This window comes from Haemaphysalis longicornis, unplaced genomic scaffold, assembly GCF_048455015.1.
Source record: "Haemaphysalis longicornis isolate Haplotype H1 unplaced genomic scaffold, Haemaphysalis longicornis Haplotype H1 scaffold_2, whole genome shotgun sequence".
NCBI classification, from domain to species: domain Eukaryota; kingdom Metazoa; phylum Arthropoda; class Arachnida; order Ixodida; family Ixodidae; genus Haemaphysalis; species Haemaphysalis longicornis.
Window position 1 is genome coordinate 9,928,434 of NW_027526295.1, and position 20,471 is coordinate 9,948,904.

Consider the following 20,471-nt stretch of genomic DNA (forward strand, 5'->3'; position numbering starts at 1 on the left):
AAATTTGTGAACGTGTGCAATGAAGCGTCGCTGTGCCACACCTAGTAAAAAGCCAATCAAATTATATGGGCACGACAGTCACGCTCTGAAAAATCAATACCTGCAGTGTAAATCAACTCAGATCCGTGTAAATGACACCCAAATAATGACGTGTTTTAAGCAGAATTTCACTGATGTACGAAACCAACTTTTCCATTTTGCGAATGCGCTCTTATTGGAACATCCGTGCGCTCAACGGTTCGCACCAGCCCCTGCAGGCCGTGTCGCTCATGCAATTAGTATACCGATTGTCTCATCTTATAGTGTGATTTAGTTATTCTAGAAACCCACCACGGTGGCTGTTGTGCTTAGCGCTGAGTCCAAGGATTGAGCCCGAGGACGCGGGCTCGATTGCAGGCCGCGGCAGCCGCTTTTTGTGTGTGTGTGTGTGTGGAGGCGAGAAGCGGAAATGCCCGTGTGTTCGGGATTTCGGTGCACGTTAATTAGATCCCCAGGTAGTCAAAATTAATCCGTAGCCTCTACTACGGTGCGCCTCATCGCCTGTGTAGCGTCGGCGCATGAAACCTCATAATCAGTCAAATCAGATATTTTAGGGCGATTTTAACACATCATTAAACTTAAAGAGCAAAACACAGCTGCTGAGCACCGATAAAGCCGCGCAGCTTTCACCCTCAACTGTGCGTTGTCACGTATGGCCAACTATCGGGCTGTTTTCGTGAGTCTTTTACAAATGCCACTCGGGTGCGTTTTTGTCCATGTGCATGCCGCATATATCCAGGAAACTGACCAAATGCACAGCGCCTGCTAATTAACCCAACGCGCGCGTGAAACGGACGGCGCAGCATTTCGACGTCGTGAGGCACGAATGAGAACTTGGGTTTCATTGCCGTGTGTTATTTTGCAATCATTATTTGCTGAATAAATAAACAAACTGGAATTTCAACAAGAAAATAGCTTTTTATGCCATCGTCAAATGGTATCTACTCCGACTTGGCTTCCTTTACGTTCCATAGCCGCTCACTTCACCATGACATCATACCGAAATTTAACGCGGCCTCTTTACAATGGAGATGTGTTCTTTTGGGAAGCGTGCACCATATGGAAAGACAAAGTGATCGGGTATACGCCGTGTTTTTCATTCGACGTGTTGGCCGTATCTTTAAGAAGTTCGCGCACATTTCTTTTATAACTGCCTGAAAACAGCATCCAGAAATGACTTCCCAACTTTCCTTTCCTATTGTTAAAACATTGCGCGCCTTCCTTTGGTAGTAAACGGTTGCATTATAAAAAGGTAATCGTGCATCGACTAGGAAAATTTCCAGTTCCATTTTGCTAAGTTTTCACAAGCGACTCGCACTGTTAACTTTCTCTCTTAAAGGAGTACTGACACCAAATTTTTGCTTCATGTTTTTATTCGTTAGGTGTAATAGGTGTAATATTTGGTAAATGTTGCCGTGAATGGGTATTCTAGCGATTGCGCGATTACAATGGCGACCTTCGGAAGCCTATTTATGGCCCCTTTAAAGCATGCATGGCCGGGTTGTTTTATGTTGCCGCCTGTATATCCTTAAACAAAAATAATCTAGATAGAAGGCTCAAACATTGCCTTGTTGCTGGATCCTCATAATTGCTCGAAAAAATTAATTTACTGGAGAAATTTTATATGCAAGCTATATAAATTTCTGTGCATCATATGGGTGTGCGAGCCGTATACATGTCGCCAGCTAATTACAATCGTGTGTTTTCCCTTCATATATACACTGCCGCAGTAATTACGGTTGATTTATGAAATAGATTAAAGCCCAAAGTTCATGTACTTTAAAGTGCCCCCTTCTTGTGACATTTAGTCACTGTTATAGCCCCTCTGATCAGCGAACGTTCCAACTAGTCCACACCTTGCACCTTTGTTTGAAATAGACAATGAAGTGGGCTGTTTTATATTTCAACTTCCCCATAGACATTTCACCTACCTCGAGCGCCAAAGTCAGAGTACCATGATATTGTAACATATATGAAACAATAAAACAAAACAAAGACCTAACCCTGGTGTGACACCCATTTTCCAGGAGATACTGCCCGTACGAAAGCTCATTGGCCTATTTCAAGGATCTTTTCTCATTATACAAACGAACCTTCCAAGTAACCTGAAACTTTTTGCTCTTGTTCCCTTCCAATAGCATTAAACACACTATCTTCAGATTTTTCCTGGTGTAATTTTTATTCGTAAGAGGTTGCAATGCATCGAACACTTGTCGCGTTCTGCTTGGCGCGAAACGAAATACAGCAGGGCGCCAGGCGTTCTCGGAACCCCGCCTTTTTCCGAGACTTCAGCTGGGAATCAGGCACGCTGTTTCGCGCATTCCTTTCTTCCTGCATGCCTTATTTTTTGTTTTCGTCGACGCTCCGTCCCGTCCCGTCCCTTCTGTGTGTCGCGAAGGAAGTTTCAGCAGCCGAGCGCGAAGTGGGGGATGGCCGAAAAAAAAAAAAAAAAGACCGAAAGAAAAGGCTTTCGTCCTTGGCCAGCGTCCTACCCTCCTCTCATACGCGCACACGTGCGCGCCCCTCGCAGAGGGGTCCTCCCCTCATGCTCCTTTGCCACTACTGGCAGCCGGCGGTGGGTTGGGAAGAGTAGACGAAATGCGCGCGCTTTTTTCAGAAAGGAGCAGCCATAGTGACAATCAAACGGAATGGAGAAGGAACCATGTCATACGAAATATTGTTGTGTGGCCGCATGTTACGGCGAATATTTGTGGGCCGGCAAGTTCATAGCAACCGACCAGTGAAGGTAAGCGCTCGATTTTCTCAGCTCGCCTCGTTCTTTCGAATGCAGTTTACTTCGTAAAAGAGCGGGAACAAGATTGCCCTCCCGTTTCTAGCTTCTAAGCATATCCTTGCTTTTGTGAATGCGTACGGGGAACACGTATTCACTTAAATTTTATGGAAAGAGTATAATGAGAAATCAGGTGGGCGCTCAGTAGTAGATTTTTTGTTATGATGCTGAAATCGAGTGTATATATGTTCTGCAAGAACCTTGATATGTACGATTGGCTTTTAATTTACTTCTCGCCGCAGCTGCTCACGAACGCGAAAAATACAACTAATAAATATAACTTTGTTATGTTTAATTTCACGTGAGTTTCGGCGGCATGCTGTAACGGAACACAATTTAGCGTCGCAGTTAAGCCATATGTTATCAGCTGCTTATGCGAACCATCTTACGATGTAAAACAACGCCTGACGTCTTTGTAGTATTCACATATTTTCCATGTGAAAGGCTGGTCTACGTCGGATGCTTATAACTATAAAGAAAATAAATGACAAATAAAAATAAATAAATAAAATGATCAAAAATAAATAAAAATAAGAAAATAAAACAGCTCAAGCCAGTTTTTAGCGCAAGCCAGTTTTTAGCGCATTTTTCGAGAGCAAAAGGTAAAATTAGGTAACCAAGAAAATACACGGTTGTAATTTCATCTAGTTGTGCATGTAATGTTTCCCTTCTTTACATTTGCCTGTTTACTAATTTTTGTTCGTTGCGTTTTTATGTTTATGGCCATTGAGGTAATTATCGTCCTCTTTCAATGATTGCCGACGTACCACGTCGGCAATCTTGTTAATTGAAAATTCTCTGGCAAGCTGTCTGATCGAAGACTTTTCACTTAATTACTCAATGGCAAAGCTGTAAGGTATTTTATATAATTCAGTATTTTGTCCTTTTCTGTTTTCCAGGGATGCTTGAGAAACCAACTCAAGCGATGGGCGTCATAAAGTTGGCACGGGCATTAGAAAAAGTTAAACAAGCAAGACAAAGTGAAAAGTGAAGAGGCCTGTTTTGCTATAATATTCCTTCCTAAAGGTAAGGTTTTCTCTATTAGCTAAAATTTTCTTCACTTCAGTTTTCTGAACCACTTCTATACACTCTGTTTTGTTTCAGAAATACCTTATGATTTACCAGCACCACAACATTGACACACGAATAAGCTCATCTGGCAGCAAGCGTCATCCAAACTGCAGGTGAGCTTCTGAGCACCCTGTGTGTTAGAGCAATGCCATTTTGTTTGTTTTCCAGGAATGGCAGTCAAACCTCATTTGAAGTACAAGAAAATTGATGAGGCCATATTGTATGCCAAAAGTCCTGGTGTTCTGAGAGGTGAGACATTGTCTATGCTGTAACAACTTTGCAACTTCTCCTAAACTACAGCTTTTTTTCATTTCGCAGAAGCGTGGCAGTAACAGCCCCATGTTACTGGGTTCATGGCCGTCAAGTATGTCATCAAACTGACTTGTCAAGGCAGAAGAACAAGCAAGCCCAGGAGGAGAAAAACGAAGACAACGGCTGAAACAGCGTACTTGCGAAATTCAATTGCTCTAACACAATACGTATTCGGATCGATTGTTAATGGTAAAATAAAACGCACATGTTCTTTCATCTTAAAGAGTGTCAGTGTTGTTATTTACGCTAGCTGGCATGTTCTTTGCTTTAAAATTCCGCCATTTCTTAGTTTGTTATTTTGCCGGACTGCCTTAATTGTGTGTGTTGGTCAGTGTAGGGATCAAATGTATGAACATGCAGTCTAAAATGCCAGTTTATACCTTTCAGGAGTTTATGAGGACGAGGTTTGAAGTGCTCGCTTATCATGCAGTCAACAATCGTCTGTCTAGGAAAAAGTTAACTTATAATATTTTCATCTAGTTATTGTTGCATGTATATTAGATACATGTAACTGTAAGTTACCTGTACATTGCTGCAGTATCATCGCTTCGTAAGAGATACATTGCTTGAACGTCATATCAACAGTGAGCGGATGTGGCCCACGTGGGGAAAAAACGTATCTGTAAAGTCGCGGTAACGTTGTAGGAAGCATCGCTTGAACATGATAGCGACGTTTTCTAAATGTTACCCGCACGTTGGAAAAATATAGCTGGAAAGTTACCGCAAAATTGTAGGAATGTTATTGCAACTTCATAAAAACATTGCTTGAACGTTGCAGCAACGTTCTTTGTATGCTAACTTCATGTTAAAAGTGACACTGGATCTAAAGTTGCTGCAAGATTGTAGCAATGTTATCACAACGTCCGAATGGTACAGGGATATGCTTAAATGTGGTATGCACGTTGCGAAAATGTAGCTGAAAAGTTGCTGCAATGTCATCAGAAAACGTCTCATAACGTTGTTCAAATGTGTCCCGCACGTGGCTGGAAGGTTGCTCCAAGAGTGTAGCAACGTTGACGAACGTCAGAAACAACGTTATCCAAACATTAAAACAACACCCTTAAAACGTTGCCCCCATGTTGGAGCAATGCTAATATCATGTTGACGCAATGTTTCTGGGAAACATTGCACTAACGTTAAAAAAAGCGGACATTAGCCACGTTTTGGCAACGTTAAGGGGAAACGTTGTGGAAATGTTCGGGCAACATTCTGTGCTACTAGGGTTGGTTTTATTGTGATGGCTGTCAAATGTTTTGCGAACTCTATAGTACTGAGTTGTGAATTGTGTGTAAAACCACTTGTGGCGTGCCAATGGAGCCTGGATGGTGTGGCACTGCTGTGAACATGGCAAAAGTATATATATAGAGACACTGGGGCTCTGCAATTCACAGTCCCGGAATTGCCACGGACTCCCCGAGAAGCAGTAGGGCATTCGATTTTCCCATATATCCCTATGGCTTCGGGGAATGCGGACTATCCGCAGCGAGTTTGAGACTGCAAATCAAAGAGCCCCAGTGTCTATAAAGCTGGAGCATGAAGATAAAAACAAAGATGCCACCAAAGGAGATGACTGGTACAGGCACTAGTGAACGAAAAACGACACTGCGCCAGACTCCGCAACCGCGAAAGCAGCATTGACAGTGACAACTAACGAAAACCACCGACGACGAAGACGACAGGCGCGCGTCTGTGAACCCGCTCCATCTTCGGTATCGGCCATTAAAGACCTTCCATCGGCTACCTTGCGTTGAGCAATACATCCCCTTAGAATATATATATATATATATATATATATATATATATATATATATATATATATATATATATATATATATATAGTAAGGAAATGAGGGGCTCGTTGAGGAAATACACAAAGATAGGTCAGCAGTCTACAACGCCAAAGGAGGCATAGGGGTGTGGTTAGGCTGTTTTCTTTTTCACTACGGTTTATTAAGTAAACATTTTTTTTAAATATACAGAAGAAAGAAAGAAAAACACGCGCCCAGAGTGGGGACCGAACCCACGCCTTTCGAAAGGCGTGGGTTCGGTCCCCACTCTGGGCGCGTGTTTAACCACACCCCTATGCCTCCTTTGGCGTTGTAGACTGCTGACCTATCTTTGTATATATATATATATATATATATATATATATATATATATATATATATATATATATATATATATATATGCATGCCACACTAGAAATGAATTGTTCCTCCAGCTTTGAGAACCCCTTTAAGGGACATAATAATGTTAATGGACCAACAGATTGATCTTTGGAGCTTAGCACAATAAAATTATGGCCTATCTGAGGAATAAAACTGGGGAGGGTTGAGTCAACGCTGGTGCAACTTATTTAAGCACCGCAGTGCAAATCGCCTATAATAAGGCTGAAAATGTCAGATGAACGTGTTTGTTTCAGGTTTTGTTTTTTCCATTTTGCATGAGTGACACCATGCAGGATATAATCTGTTCGAATCATGCTGAAAGAGCAGAAATTGCAGAAACATTTTGAGGGATGCAGCGTAACAGTGAAAAAAAAAATTATTGTGTCTGGGGACCCATCAATATATAGTAATACGTTGGAAACAAACGATGTTAAAAATCATGTGCAGTTTAAGGCATGCAATATGTAGCTGTCTGTTTATTAAGAATGGGCATTTTTTTTGTTGTCATTGCTGATTAAATTATTTAATTTTAGAACTCTGCCATGAATGTGGTACTGAATGGCTAAAAGATAAAAAAGACACTGGGGCTCTGCAATTTACAGTCCCGGAATTGCCACGGACTCCTCGAGAAGCAGTAGGGCATTCGATTTTCCCATATATCCCTATGGCTTCGGGGAATGCGGACTATCCGCAGCGAGTTTGAGACTGCAAATCAAAGAGCCCCAGTGTCTATAAAGCTGGAGCATGAAGATAAAAACAAAGATGCCACCATTCCACGAAAAAAAATGATTAAAATGAAGTAATTCCAGCGATACAAAGTTAAGGTGACACTCGTGGGTGCCTGCAGTGAGGGAAAAGCCTAGCTGAATTTTGAAGAGCAATTTCTGCAGCCGCCAGGAAAATAGGCTGGGCAGCCTTTTAACGAGTTAGCCATTTGGTGACTGACGTGAGAAATTCTCAGCAGTACTTCTTCATTCCGATTCTCACGGCTCGTGTGACTGGGCTCAAAAGCATTTTATCGACAGGTTGTCACGTCTTTAGTTTCCTCCCTGACTCAAAAGCAAGTTACGGCTGGTTAACACAGCTTGAGACTGCTAAAATGAAACATGACTGCCGTGAGAATTTTTTAAGGCGATTCTCATGGCTGCCGTGAGACGGGGCTAAAAATCAAATTACCGGCAGGTTATCGCGTGGTTTCAGACCACAAGCAGCCAATGGGAGGCGACTGCCGTGAGCAATTTGTGAAAGTGGTTCTCACGGTTGCCGTGAGAATGGGCTCAAAAGCAATTTACCGGCAGGTTATCACGTGGTCTGGACAGCCAATGGAAGGCGACTGCCGTGAGAAATTTGTGAAAGTGATTCTCACGGTTGCCGTGAGATTAGCCGCTGCCTTGTTTTTATCAGCAGTACCTTTTTTTAGCGACATTCACGGCAGCGAATGGACGTCAAAAGGCGGCACAAGAACATGTTCGTACAGCACTTCGCCGGTGGTGCCAAAACCAATGTTAAGACGGTGGAGACGCATCCCGCCTCCTGCCCTACATTGTTCCCCGAAGTGTACAGAGTTCGGCCACGCATTCCAAGCGAGAGCGTGGCAAGGTATCAAAGGAAAGGTGGCATTCAATCGCGTTGACTCCTTCGATGCGTTTTGCGCACTCAGAAAGGTGACATTATTTTTTAAGCAGAGGGGGTGAAGGAGGAGGAAATACTTTTGTGGGGAATTCTGAACTGCCAGAACAAATTGTATCACAATTAGCCGCTAAGACGACTCTAACATTACTCACAAGAAAGAAGCCAAAACTAAACAGAATCTTCGTATAAGTACAATTAGCCGCTAAGACGACTCAACATTACTCACAAGAAAGAAGCCGGAACTAAACAATCTTCGTACAACCCGCAGCTCCGCTGTATCAACAGATTTCCCACTGGGTGGAACTGGGTTTACTTTGTCATCAGCTAATAACATTTGGAATGAGTTGAAAATTAGTGGCAACACCAACAGATCCGAAGAAGGGCAACCGAAATAGTAACTGTTGCGCAAACAGAGAAAAGAACACCAACACGCCCCTCCTGCCATGGAGCGTCTTTATACGCTAGAGTCACTTTATTGGGCTGTGATACTCGAAAAAAATGTTTTTGACCTGAAGAGAAGCCCTGTAGATAAGCTTTTCCATTGCTGAGAATGGGACTTCGCAGCGATGTCTGTCCCGTCAATTTCTTTCGCGGCGTACATGCGCCCGGCAACGTACAATCTCTGACCCTTCTCGCACACGCAAGGCCGACAGTAAACCCCGTAATTGTCCGGTAATCGCACAGAAGCACTTGATACAGGGGGAAACCATTTGCCAGAACAGTTTTCGAGCACGGGACACCTTCCAAAACAATCGCAGAATCGCAAAAACAACTACCAAAAAGTGTCGAACATGCGAACGCGCGGCCGCCGTCTGCCTCTCACCGACCCAAAGCTTGCTCGCGCTTCCGCGGGGCGGCGCTGGGCGTACTTATTCAGAGGGCGGTAGGCAGATTGGCCCTAGGGGCCCACAGCAAAACTACAAATGAAGCGGTACAGGGGGATATGGGCTGGTCGTCTTTCGAAGCGAGGGAGGCGCAGAGCAAGATAAAGTTTGAGGAGCGACTTCGTGTCATGGAGGACGAAAAATGGGCCGCGAGGGTGTTTAAGTACCTTTATATGAGGAGCGTGGACACGCGGTGGAGATGGAGGACCAGACAGCTGACCAAGCGGTACGGAAATTCGGTAGCGGAAAGTGGTGGTTACACAACAGTTAAAAAATTTCCCCGCATTTCCCCGAGGGGAAGAATGTGAAAGTGCGAATGCACGAGTTGAATTTGCGCGGTTCGGTAATGTTCGCGAAAGAGAGATCACACACACACACACAACTACAAAGAAAGAAAGATGCATTTATTCACAGACACCTATTAGTGTTGTCGTTGTACTTGATTGCTAGAGCCGATCTCAGCTTTGAAATTTCGTGTCAGTACTCCTTTAAGCGGGTGCATTAGCCCTTCTCACGCCCGATTCCAGGCCAATCCCCCACGTGGGTATGTGCCATGTCAGCGGCCAGGCAGCGCGCGCCCATCTCCCCCCGTTGCCAAGGAAGACGAGGAGCGCGCGCACCCGCAGCTGTTGCTATGTGGACGGACGGCGATCGCCGGAATTCAGGGTCGCTTATAAAGTATTAAGCAGGTAAAGGCAGCAGAGACGACGAAGTGGGCACAGAACATGGAAGCGAAAAAAACCATGGAGACTTATAGGGCAGAGAAACGGGAAATTAAGAAGGAGGGATTCTATGACAATACGAGAGGCAGTACTTTGCTCTTCGAGGCACGGGCAGGGTGCCCGAGAACCCGGACACAGGCAGCGAAACATGTGCGTGCTGCGGCAGTGATCGGGAAACTATAGACCATATTGTCAGGAACTGCACAGAGATACGACCACCGCGGGGTGAGGGGGAAACGACGCTGGTGGACGCTTCGGGATTTGGGGCGAGGGTGAACCTCAACTTCAAGGCCATGGATAGAGGTGACGAAGAGGCGACTGGAGTGGTGGTGGAGGAAAAGTAGGGAAGGGATGAGTACGCAGGCGGAGTAATCATACGGACGAGAATACGGACGAGCGAGGGGACAAAAAAACGGGGGCGGGGGGGATGGGCTTTTAAACAGGGAAGAGAGGGAGATGGGAGGGAGGATGTAAATCTATTAGGCTAGCTAGGAGTAGGGCGAGTAGGCGTAATAAAACTGGCAAGTCGGTTGCTGACAACCGACGCCCCGATTCGAAGGGAAAGCCACTAATCATCATCACCATTGCTGTTCATGCTGTACATGGCTAGTCTAGAAAGCTTGAAGGCAGTAAAATAGGTTTCAATCTATGTTATAGCCGCAAAGGACAGGAAGTGGAACAACATATCCCGGGACTGATATATGCAGATGACATAGCACTACTAGCAGATAGCAAACAGTGTCTGCAACAGCTCACAGATATCTGCGGAGAAGAAGCCACTGAACTGGGCTTAGAGTTTAGCACAGCAAAGTCGGGAGTTCTAGTTTTCAAAGACAACGCCCGCAACGAATCAGTATTCGTTCCAAAAGCAGCAATACAGTGGGTAATGGAATACAAATATCTGGGTTAAACGAATTAGGTCAGGCGTATCTAAAAACTCATGAAGAGCATTTAAGAATGAAAGGCAGAAGAAACACCTCTATCATGAAGCACAGAGCACTGTGGGGATATAACAGATATGAAGTAGTGAGAGGAATCTGGAAGGGAGTAATGGTACCAGCACTCACCTTTTCAAACGCAGTCATCATCATCACCACCAGCCTATCTACGCCCACTGCAGGGCAAAGGCCTCTCCCATTATTCTCCAATTACCTCGGTCCTGTGCCAACTGTGACCAATTTATCCCTGCAAACTTCTTGATCTCATCTGCCCATCTAACTTTCTGCCGCCCCCCTGCAACGCTTGCCTTCTCTAGGGATCCACTCTGTTACCCTTAATGACCAGCGGTTATCTTGCCTTCACATTACATGCCCTGCCCACGTCCATTTCTTCTTCTTAATTTCTACTAATATGTCTTTAACACCAGTTTGCTCCCTGACCCACTCCGCTCTCTTCTTGTCCCTTAATGTTACACCTATCATTTTCCGCTCCATTGCCCGCTGAGTCGTTCTCAATTTAAGTTGAACCCTCTTAGTGAGCCTCCAAGTTTCTGCTTCGTAGGTGAGTACCGGTAAGATGCAGCTGTCATACACTTTTTTCTTCAGCGACAATGGTAGGCTGCTATTCATTATCTGAGAATGTCTGCCATATGCACCCCACCCCATTCTGATCCTTCTAATTATCTCTGCCTCATGGTTGGGATCTGGGGTCACAACTTGGTCTAAGTAGATATATTCGCTTACCACTTCTACTGCCTCGCCACCTATCTCAAACTGCTGTGCTGTCCCGAGGTTAACCGAATCTCTGCAACCCTAGATTTCAGTCAACCTAAAGAACAAGCAGGGTTCCGTAAAGGTTATTCAACAATGGACCATATTCACACGATCAATCAGGTGATAGATAAGTGCGCCGAGTATAATGAACCCCTATATATAGCCTTCATACATTATGAGAAAGCATTTGACTCGGTCGAAACCCTAGCAGTCATTCAGGCATTACGGAACCAGGGGGTAGATGAGCATTATGTAAGAATACTAGATGATATCTACAATGGGTCTACAGCTACCATTATCCTCCATAGGGAGAGCAGTAAAATACCTATAAGGAAGGGTGTCAGACAAGGAGACACAATCTCTCCAATGTTATTCACAGCATGCTTACAAGAAGTATTCAGAACGTTGGATTGGGAACAGGTGGGAGTAAGGGTTAATGGAGAATACCTCAGTAACCTCAGATTTGCTGATGACGTTGCCTTGCTAAGTAACTCGGGGGACGAATTGCAAAGCATGCTTTCCGCACTGGGCGAACAGAGTAGAACCGTGGGCCTGAAAATTAATATGCAGAAAACTGAAGTAATGATCAATAACCTTGGGACAAACGCAGTAGTTTGTGTCAAATCAGAGATTCAATCAGGGCTAGAAGTAAATCAGAGGGCCGTAGGCCGATTGGCATTAGGAGCACACAGTAAAACAACAAATGAGGCAGTGCAGGGAAACATGGGATGGGCATCCTTCGAAGTGAGAGAAGCACGGAGCAAAATATGTTTTGAAATATGGATGATCAGAGATGGGTGGCCAAAGTGTTACGGTATCTTTACATGAAAAGCGTGGACACACAATGGAGGAAAAGAACCAGAAGGCTCAAGACAAATTATATGAAACCTGGAAGTGCAGGGGAAACGACCAAGGCAATAACAAATGAAGTGAAAGAAAAAGAAACCACGACCTGAAAAAAGAGGATGGATGCGGAGAAGTCCTTAGATACGTATCTACAGGATCGGGAAGCAGGAGATCACAAGGGAAAAATTATTCGATAATACCAAAGGGAGTGCATTGCTTTTTGAAGCCCGAGCGGGTTGCTTGCGGACAAAAACGCTTATCTGCGAGCCGGTACAGGAAGAACTATGCGCAGGCTGCGGAAATGAGCCGGAAACCATGAGACATATTGTAACGGAGTGCAAAAGTATCCTTCGAGTCCTCAGTGATGGAGCCATCCAGCTTCCGGAAGCCCTTGGCTTTAAGGTTAGCGGAAAAGGGAACTGGACAGCAGTAGAGGTTAGTAAAAGAAGTTTAGAATGTTGGTGGGAAAAGAGCAGAGAACAATCTGGGAAGACATGTGAACAAAGAAGTCAGACTAGCACAAAAATTTCGTGAGAGTATTTGCTTTTTATTTTGACATTATTTTTTATTTATTTTGTTTTTATTTTTTGGCGAGGTGAGTGTACAGTAGCGTTGCGACCAAGGCCGCTGTGCAACGCCACCCCGTTACAAAGGGGAAGCCAGCATCATCATCATCATCGCCGCGCCCTCCGAGCAGTGACTGGTGCCTGTAACTGGGGAAGCCAGGAGTGGTCCGCACTGACTCGCAGCGGAAAAAATTACGCCCGCCTCCCCTCGCGGGAACCCTGGTGTGATGCGACGCTGAAGGGGGTTCCATTGGCGTCGCATCAAGCAATCGTCGGGTACGGCAAGAGAGCAAGCGCAAGCGCAGACGACCGTCGACTGAGAGACCGGCCGGAGCGCGGCACTCCGCTTCTACATGCAGCGCGCCCGAAGGAGAGGAGACCGCGGAGAGAGAGAGTACTGCACATGCGCACAGTGCGCAGCGGCGCGACCGCAGATGTTGGGAGAGAGCGTTCGCTATCGGAGAGAGGAGAGGAGGCGAGTGGAGGAGAGACTCAGCTGTGCGGACGCAGACGACGGACGCACGCAGGACAGGGCCGCCGGCAAGAGATGCTCCTCTCAGCGTCGCATCTAAAAAGAGAGACCGCCCGCCATTGATGGGTGAAGACTGGTACGATAAAGGGCCGAAAGGCGATCTTTGTATGTGTAAACAGAACCACGTGCAAGCGGCGGTGGCAGACAGTCCTTCAAGTTAACTGAAGAAAGCGATGGGCCTGCGTATTGGGTGAAACGTGTACTTTAGCTGGATGAATGTCGTGGTTGGGCAGAGGGCCTTTGTGGATGAGGCGCATAGCAAAGTATGCTCCTCTTCTGCGCGTCACCCTTTCATTCTTTTTTGCATTTCTGTGGAGCCCAAAGGGTGTTGGCGTGGGATAATTGAATGGGCTCAACTTGCACGCACTGCGTGTCGCCTTCAAAAAGCGATGTTGCAGACAGTAATTTTCTCCTCCGCGATTAGGCAGATTCCCTCGGCGGAATTTTTTGCTAACCAACGAAACTGGGGAATAGGGAGTTGAAGCGGCTTGCCGAGCGGCTTGCCGAGCGAGTTCCAGACTTTATCCTACACGTGAAGGCTGGACGGTCACCAGCCCTGCCATAGGCAGACGGTGCTCGCGACAGTAACAAATACCCGATGGCCATCTTCGACCTCGGTCACAACTAAAGCCCCTCCATTGCGTCCACGGCCGCTTTTTGCCTGGGCGGCAGCTGCCCAGAGCAGTGTATATTCAGGGGCTGGAGCCACAACAACGCCGACATGACAGAACGGTGCAAGGGCCGAAGCGCCCTGGCTTTGGGAAGCTCACACTCGAAGTGCCATGCAACACAGAAAAGAGGGTAAGTCATTTTCTTCCCCTGACCCCTAATTTATCTTTGCGTGGTGACTCTTTTAATATTTAAATAATCGCTTCCTAATATTTACACCATGTCACAGTAAGTTTATGTTTGCCAGCCAAAAAATTTATATCTCGTTTTATTTATAATGCAATATTTGCGTTTGAATTAGTTGTTGAAAGGAGCGCGAGCTATGAAGCGGGTAGGTAACTTAGAAAGAGGGAAAACATAAATTCTACTCATAGAAACGCCTAAATATCCTATGATGCACAAAGTTGACGAGAGTTACTCAAAGCGTATCGGGACAGCGTTAAGTACATGAAGAGTTACCGCTGTCCGTGAATTACGTGAACAGTTACAGTACAAAAAGTGTTAAAAATGTTCTCGCTGCAGTTTTAGTAGTTTCATTCATCTACAGGCACACAACTCTAAGTGAGGTAGCGGCTGTCGCATGGTGTGCCCGTTATAGTGACTTTTGTTACCCCATTTCACACCACACGATGGGGCGTAGATTTCGACAAGCGCCCCTGGACTTACCAGCACTGCCAGCTGTCGACGACTTTGCTTGTTCGCAACCACGCCAATCGGAAGACGGAAAACTAGTTAAGCTGCTCCTCCTGCCAGCCAATTTGGGATCTGGCGCCACAATGTGCGCCAGAAGCTTACGCGCTGTATTTCTACAGCGTCTGCAGGTGGTGACTGCCTTTCATCGGACCTACAACGCAACGTGTTTTCTTGTCAATGACGTCAGCCATGGAGATGGCACGTGCCCAGCCTCCATCGATGCCAGGTTTCCCCAAGCGCTCCTGGACTTACCAGCACTTCCAGCTGTCGAAGACTTTGCTTGTTGGCAACCACGCCCATCGGAAGACGGAAAACTAGTTAAGCTGCTCCTCCTGCCAGCCAATTCGGGATCTGGCGCCACAATGTGCGCCAGAAGCTTACGCGCTGTATTTCTACAGCGTCTGCAGGTGGTGACTGCCTTTCACCGGACCTACAACGCAACGTGTTTTCTTGTCAATGACGTCAGCCATGGAGATGGCACGTGCCCAGCCTCCATCGATGCCAGGTTTCCCCAAGCGCTCCTGGACTTACCAGCACTTCCAGCTGTCGAAGACTTTGCTTGTTGGCAACCACGCCCATCGGAAGACGGAAAACTAGTTAAGCTGCTCCTCCTGCCAGCCAATTTGGGATCTGGCGCCACAATGTGCGCCAGAAGCTTACGCGCTGTATTTCTACAGCGTCTGCAGGTGGTGACTGCCTTTCATCGGACCTACAACGCAACGTGTTTTCTTGTCAATGACGTCAGCCATGGAGATGGCACGTGCCCAGCCTCCATCGATGCCAGGTTTCCCCAAGCGCTCCTGGACTTACCAGCACTTCCAGCTGTCGAAGACTTTGCTTGTTGGCAACCACGCCCATCGGAAGACGGAAAACTAGTTAAGCTGCTCCTCCTGCCAGCCAATTCGGGATCTGGCGCCACAATTGGATGCCAGAAGCTTACATGCTGTATTTATACAGGTTGGTTATTCAGTATACTGTATGGGGTACCGTAAAGCATTAAAAAAACTAGTGTCAGATCCCACTCTACGTATGCGTATGTTTGCTCTTGACCTAATAAGTTGTATCTGGTATTATTGTGAATGCATTGTTGTCAATATCAAAGCATGTTTACTTTGATGTGCTGATATCGAGGAAAACCCTGGACCTCTCTGCTTAGCAGGAACAGAAATTGTTTGAGGCTATCATGCAGATACCGTCATTGGTTCAAATACAGGCACATTCTTAACAAAATTCGCTCACTTCGGTCCGACCAGCAGGCAATTGAATCAAAAGTAACTGAACTGGCCGCCACGGTGGGACGTGCAGAAACTTGTGCCTCGTCTGTGTCGCCCTTAAAAGCGGCAGATGAAAAGATTTCCTCATGTGTTGAAACAACCATTTCATCACTAGCGACACTGCACGATAGCCAAGATGATTTAGATAACCAATCACGTCGCAACAACATGATAATCTATGGCCTTCTGGACACAGTAAACGAATCTTGGGCAGAATCCGAAGAAAGAGATGTTTTTTTTTTTCTGATAAACCAGGCATCTCAGTCAGCCCAACGTCCATTGAAAGAGCGCACTGATTGGTGAAGTACCAAGCGGAATCAACACAGCCACTGATTGTCACATTCTTGTCATTCAAAGACAAACAACGAGTGCTTGCAGCTGCTTCAAAGCTGAGCGAGATGGATTTTTTCATTAGCCAAGATTATTCAAAAATTGTCAGGATTGCTCGCAAGAATTTGGCTAATTTTGCCCGTGACCGCGGTGGCCCTCTTCAATTGAACTTCAATAAGCTAACTATGGGACATGAAGTGTTTATCTATGACAGTAAGTAATCCGGGCGGGCCAACAGCCATTACAAAATGCTCCCGAAAAGCGATTGCATTAAGTTATTGACTTGAAGGTTATTGTGATCAATTGTTGGAGTGTTAAAAACAAAAAAAAGAACAATTTGATCTTAGACTTGATCACCCTTAAAGAAGTGATTAGTACTGAATCTTGGTTGGACAGCACTACAAGTAACAATGAGATACTCCCATCAAATTACCTACACAGTGTACCGCAAGGACCGTAACTTACGCGGCAGTGGTGTTTTCATCATGGTTCACAGTAGTCTGAATAGTAGATGTACTGAGGCTGAAAGGGCATCATGTGAAACAGTCTGATGCAGGGTCATCCTAGCTAATGGCGCTTCCATAGCATTTGGGTCATTTTACAGACGCCCCGGTTACAATACTCCTGAATTTATATTCGAGTTAAATAATATACTACTCCCCTTAGATGCAACGTATACTGCTCTCGGAGGAGATTTCAACTTACCCAACATTAACTGGCTCTGTCATCATCAGCGAAAGTCACCACATTGTCGTCACATATTTACTTTGCATTTTGTGAAATGATTAATGCACATTCCCGGTTCCAATTTGTGTACACTCCCACAAGAATAGCCTCGAGTAGCGCAAATGTGCTAGATTTGTTGTTTTGTTCTGATCGCACTCTCATTAGTCCTGTTGATTATAAGTGACCTAATATAAGTGACCATAAAATTGCTGTTGCACACCTACCTTGCGTTTTAGCGCGTTGCCATGTTCCTCCTTCGAGACAGGTGTTCCAATATGATAGAGCCGATTATGCCTCACTATCACAGGAACTTGACGAATTCCTGCCCGATTTCAAACAAACGCATTTCTGCTCTTGACATAGAATCTGCATGGAATCTGTTGAAAACCAAACTTTTATCGCTCACGAGGTCATTCGTTCCGTTCGAGTAATCACACCTAAGCGTCAAGCAGATAAACCATGGATGAGCAGAAATCTTCGCGCATTGTTAAATAGACGACACCGCCTGTATCACTGGTACTGCATATCGCCGAATCCTGATCTCTTCAGCAAGATGAAGGAATTCGGCAAAAATAGAGCAAACGAAATGTGCAAGGCAGGAAGTGCACTGGGTGAAAAATTTGTAGATGAGAATAATTATGCCGGTGACCTCAAAGCAGAGGCTGAACAGTTCAACAGCTATTTCGAATCTATATTTGTACAGTCGATTGCCCAGGCCAGTGGCATGAAAACTTTAAAACTGTTTTGAATTTTCCCCAAATGAGCGATATATCCTTTTGAAAACAGGGAATAATAACGCTACTACAAAAAGTGAATGTGAAGTCAGCCCCAGGCCCGGATCACATTTCAAATTTATGTACTAAAGAAGTGTGCTACATCGCTTGCCCCTATCCTAGCGATTCTCTTTCAAAAGTCATTTGATTCCAGTGCTTTACCAAGCGACTGGAAAAATGCAAATGTAGTTCCTCTATTCAAAAGTGGCAATAACAACCAGACTTCAAATTACAGATCTATTTCACTCACTAGTGTTTCATGCAAGGCACTAAAGCATATCACTTGCTCTAACCTAATGGCTCATCTCCAAGAAAACAATTTTTTCACCACAGCACACCATGGCTTTAGGAGAGGACTTTCATGCGACACTCAATTGGTTGAGTTTTCCCTCTGTCGATTAATGATAGTGGCAAACAGGTTCACTGCATCTTTTTAGACTTCCAAAGACTTTACCAAGACTCTGTAGAGCACAATCTATTATACCGTAAAACTTCATCACAAGAGTCACTCAAGGGACCCGGAAAATGTGTCTCTTGTAGCCAAAGTCTCACCTATGCAATGTTCGCGAAAAAGGCGAACATAGAAAAGCCAACCAAACCGGCTTCATTCAAATGTCTCTTGTAACCAAGTGTCTCTTGTAATGAGGTTTTACTGTACTGGTAAAACTGTCTGCACTTAATATTCCTACTGCTCTTTTATGTTATGTTGGACTGCTCTTTTATGTTGTTTACTTACTGAATGAAAACAACCTCATCACATAAAACAGTCTCCACAGGTGTTCTGCAAGGATCTGTTCTCGGGCCATTTTGTTTCTTAATATTTATCAATGATATAGGCAAAGTATTAAGCCTTTTTAGATTGTATGGCGATGAGTGTTGACTTTACCAAGAAATCAGTACTTTAAATGACAGTGTACAATTACAAAGTGACCTTGACACAATACTACTGTGGTACGACACATGGAATATGAAGCTGGATTTTTCCAAATGTAAGATTGTCCAGTTTTCTACAAAACGTCATACTTTAGATACTACATACTCTCTTGATGGCAGAAGTCTCACGATTGTATCCAGTTACAAGTATTTAAGTGTTTTATACAAGAATGACTTCCTGGAATGACCATAATGATTATATAGCAGCGAAGTCTAGTTGGGGCCCCCAACTTCCTAAGAGAAACTTGACCAAGCTCCTCCTAAGTTAAAGGAAATTCTTCACTTTTCAAGTGTGCACACTATAGTATTGGAATGTGGATGTTCCGTTTGGGACCCTAGTACAAAGACATATATTGCCTAATTAGAGCGCATCCAAAAGAGTGCAGCACGATTTGTCTCATCGAACTATGATTTCACACAAAGCTCTTCTGACAAACGGGACAATGTGCGATGGCCGCTTTTGCAGGAAAGACAGAAATACCGGCGCCTAAAACTATTCCACAAAATTTTTATAGGTGCAACAGGATTAAGGAAAGAAACCTATATGCTAGATCGTACCTACAGATCTGCCCGCGTAGACCATTCCCTGAAGGTTGGAGAATACAGGTCTCGGATCAACCTATATAAACATTCCGTTTTTCTGAGGACAGTCCATGATTGGAATAGTCTCCCGGAGGAAGTTGCATTGTCGTTGCCGACTTCCCCTTTGATGAAGCCCTCGCAGAAATTTTGCTTAACTAGGTTTTACGTGACATATGCGTAACATTTGAACTTCAGCTAACCATTTGCTACTTGCGTCAACCTCTTATAGTTGTGTTGTTTTTGTACTGTGTCTTTTTTAGAATGTTATTTATGTTTAAAGTGCTATTTTTTATTTCATTATTATGTTTCGTTGCTTTTTTTTGTGTTGTGCAACTATTATCAACCTGGTACGTCCTCACTTGCGGGGCCACGCGCGCGCAGCGCCGCACACCGCAAAACGCGCTTTTGCGGCAAGATTCCTCTACCACGCACGGGTAGCTCTTGGACCCATTCTTGCAGCAGGGCGCTTTGCGCCAAACTCAACGAGCCAATCAGCGCCCGGGTCACGTGAGCGAGGTCACGTGAGCAAGGTCAGTGCTCTCCTTGGGGAGCTGGGCTGGCGCGGACAGCCGGCGAGCGCGTAGAAACGTTCTTTCCTGCTACACCATCGGAGAGGGCGAGGACTGGTTTGAGCCGCCGCCGCCGCCTTTGCGCGCGCGCGGCGCTGCACCGCAGGTGAGGACGTAGCTTTATAGATGCGTTGTTTAGTATTCTGTGTTTTTTATTTTAGAATATTATTTATGTTTAGAGTGTTGATGTTATCTCTTATTTTTTTACATTAGGTTTGTTGCTTTTCATGTTGTCTTATACTACCCGCATGTTTTGTTGTTCGCTTCCCCCCAAAAATAATGCCCACTCGGGTGCTAATCTGAAAAAACAAATAATTAACGATGTGAAGCCAAACAAAATATTTGGCATTCAAAAGTTTCGTATCTTCACACACCCCTAGTTTGTGCGATTGGCATCCACCATCCAAAGCTAAGGCCAAGAAACACGAAAAACAAGGCCAAGGCTCTGCACTGGTGCCTCGTTCACAAGATTGTGAACGAGGCACTCGTATGAGAGCCGAAATGTCCTTTTTGGATTTTGTAAGCATTCCTGGTCTTGTGCCAGTTTTTAATTGTTGACAGAAGTTGCCGTGCAGGCCTTGCTTTGCACTGCACTGCTGTACCTAACATCCGTCTAGCACTCTCGTTGCACATTCACAAAGACCGAG

At 45.1% G+C, this 20,471-nt stretch overlaps 1 protein-coding gene and 1 long non-coding RNA gene across 3 annotated transcripts; both read left to right on the forward strand.

The window, feature by feature from the left end:
• The first annotated feature begins 2,613 nt into the window (after positions 1 to 2,613).
• On the forward strand, positions 2,614 to 4,723 carry LOC144166980 (uncharacterized). 2 transcript variants are annotated; one of them, XR_013321804.1, is made up of 5 exons: positions 2,614 to 2,785; positions 3,730 to 3,856; positions 3,935 to 4,014; positions 4,070 to 4,150; positions 4,220 to 4,723. It is a non-coding gene; the product is annotated as an uncharacterized LOC144166980 (long non-coding RNA). The 2 variants fall into 2 exon arrangements; XR_013321803.1 differs by having other exon boundaries at positions 3,935 to 4,150; positions 4,220 to 4,721.
• Positions 4,724 to 14,698: 9,975 nt separating this feature from the next.
• Positions 14,699 to 15,750, forward strand: LOC144168737 (uncharacterized). Its single transcript, XM_077697687.1, has one exon. It carries the CDS (start codon positions 14,721 to 14,723, stop codon positions 15,627 to 15,629), a length of 909 nt encoding a protein of 302 aa, XP_077553813.1. The 5' UTR covers positions 14,699 to 14,720; the 3' UTR covers positions 15,630 to 15,750.
• The last annotated feature ends 4,721 nt before the right edge of the window (positions 15,751 to 20,471 follow it).

Coding starts and splice junctions, on each gene's coding strand:
- LOC144168737 (XM_077697687.1), top strand. CDS start 14,721: ATGTGCGCCAGAAGCTTACGCGCTGTATTTCTACAGCGTCTGCAGGTG.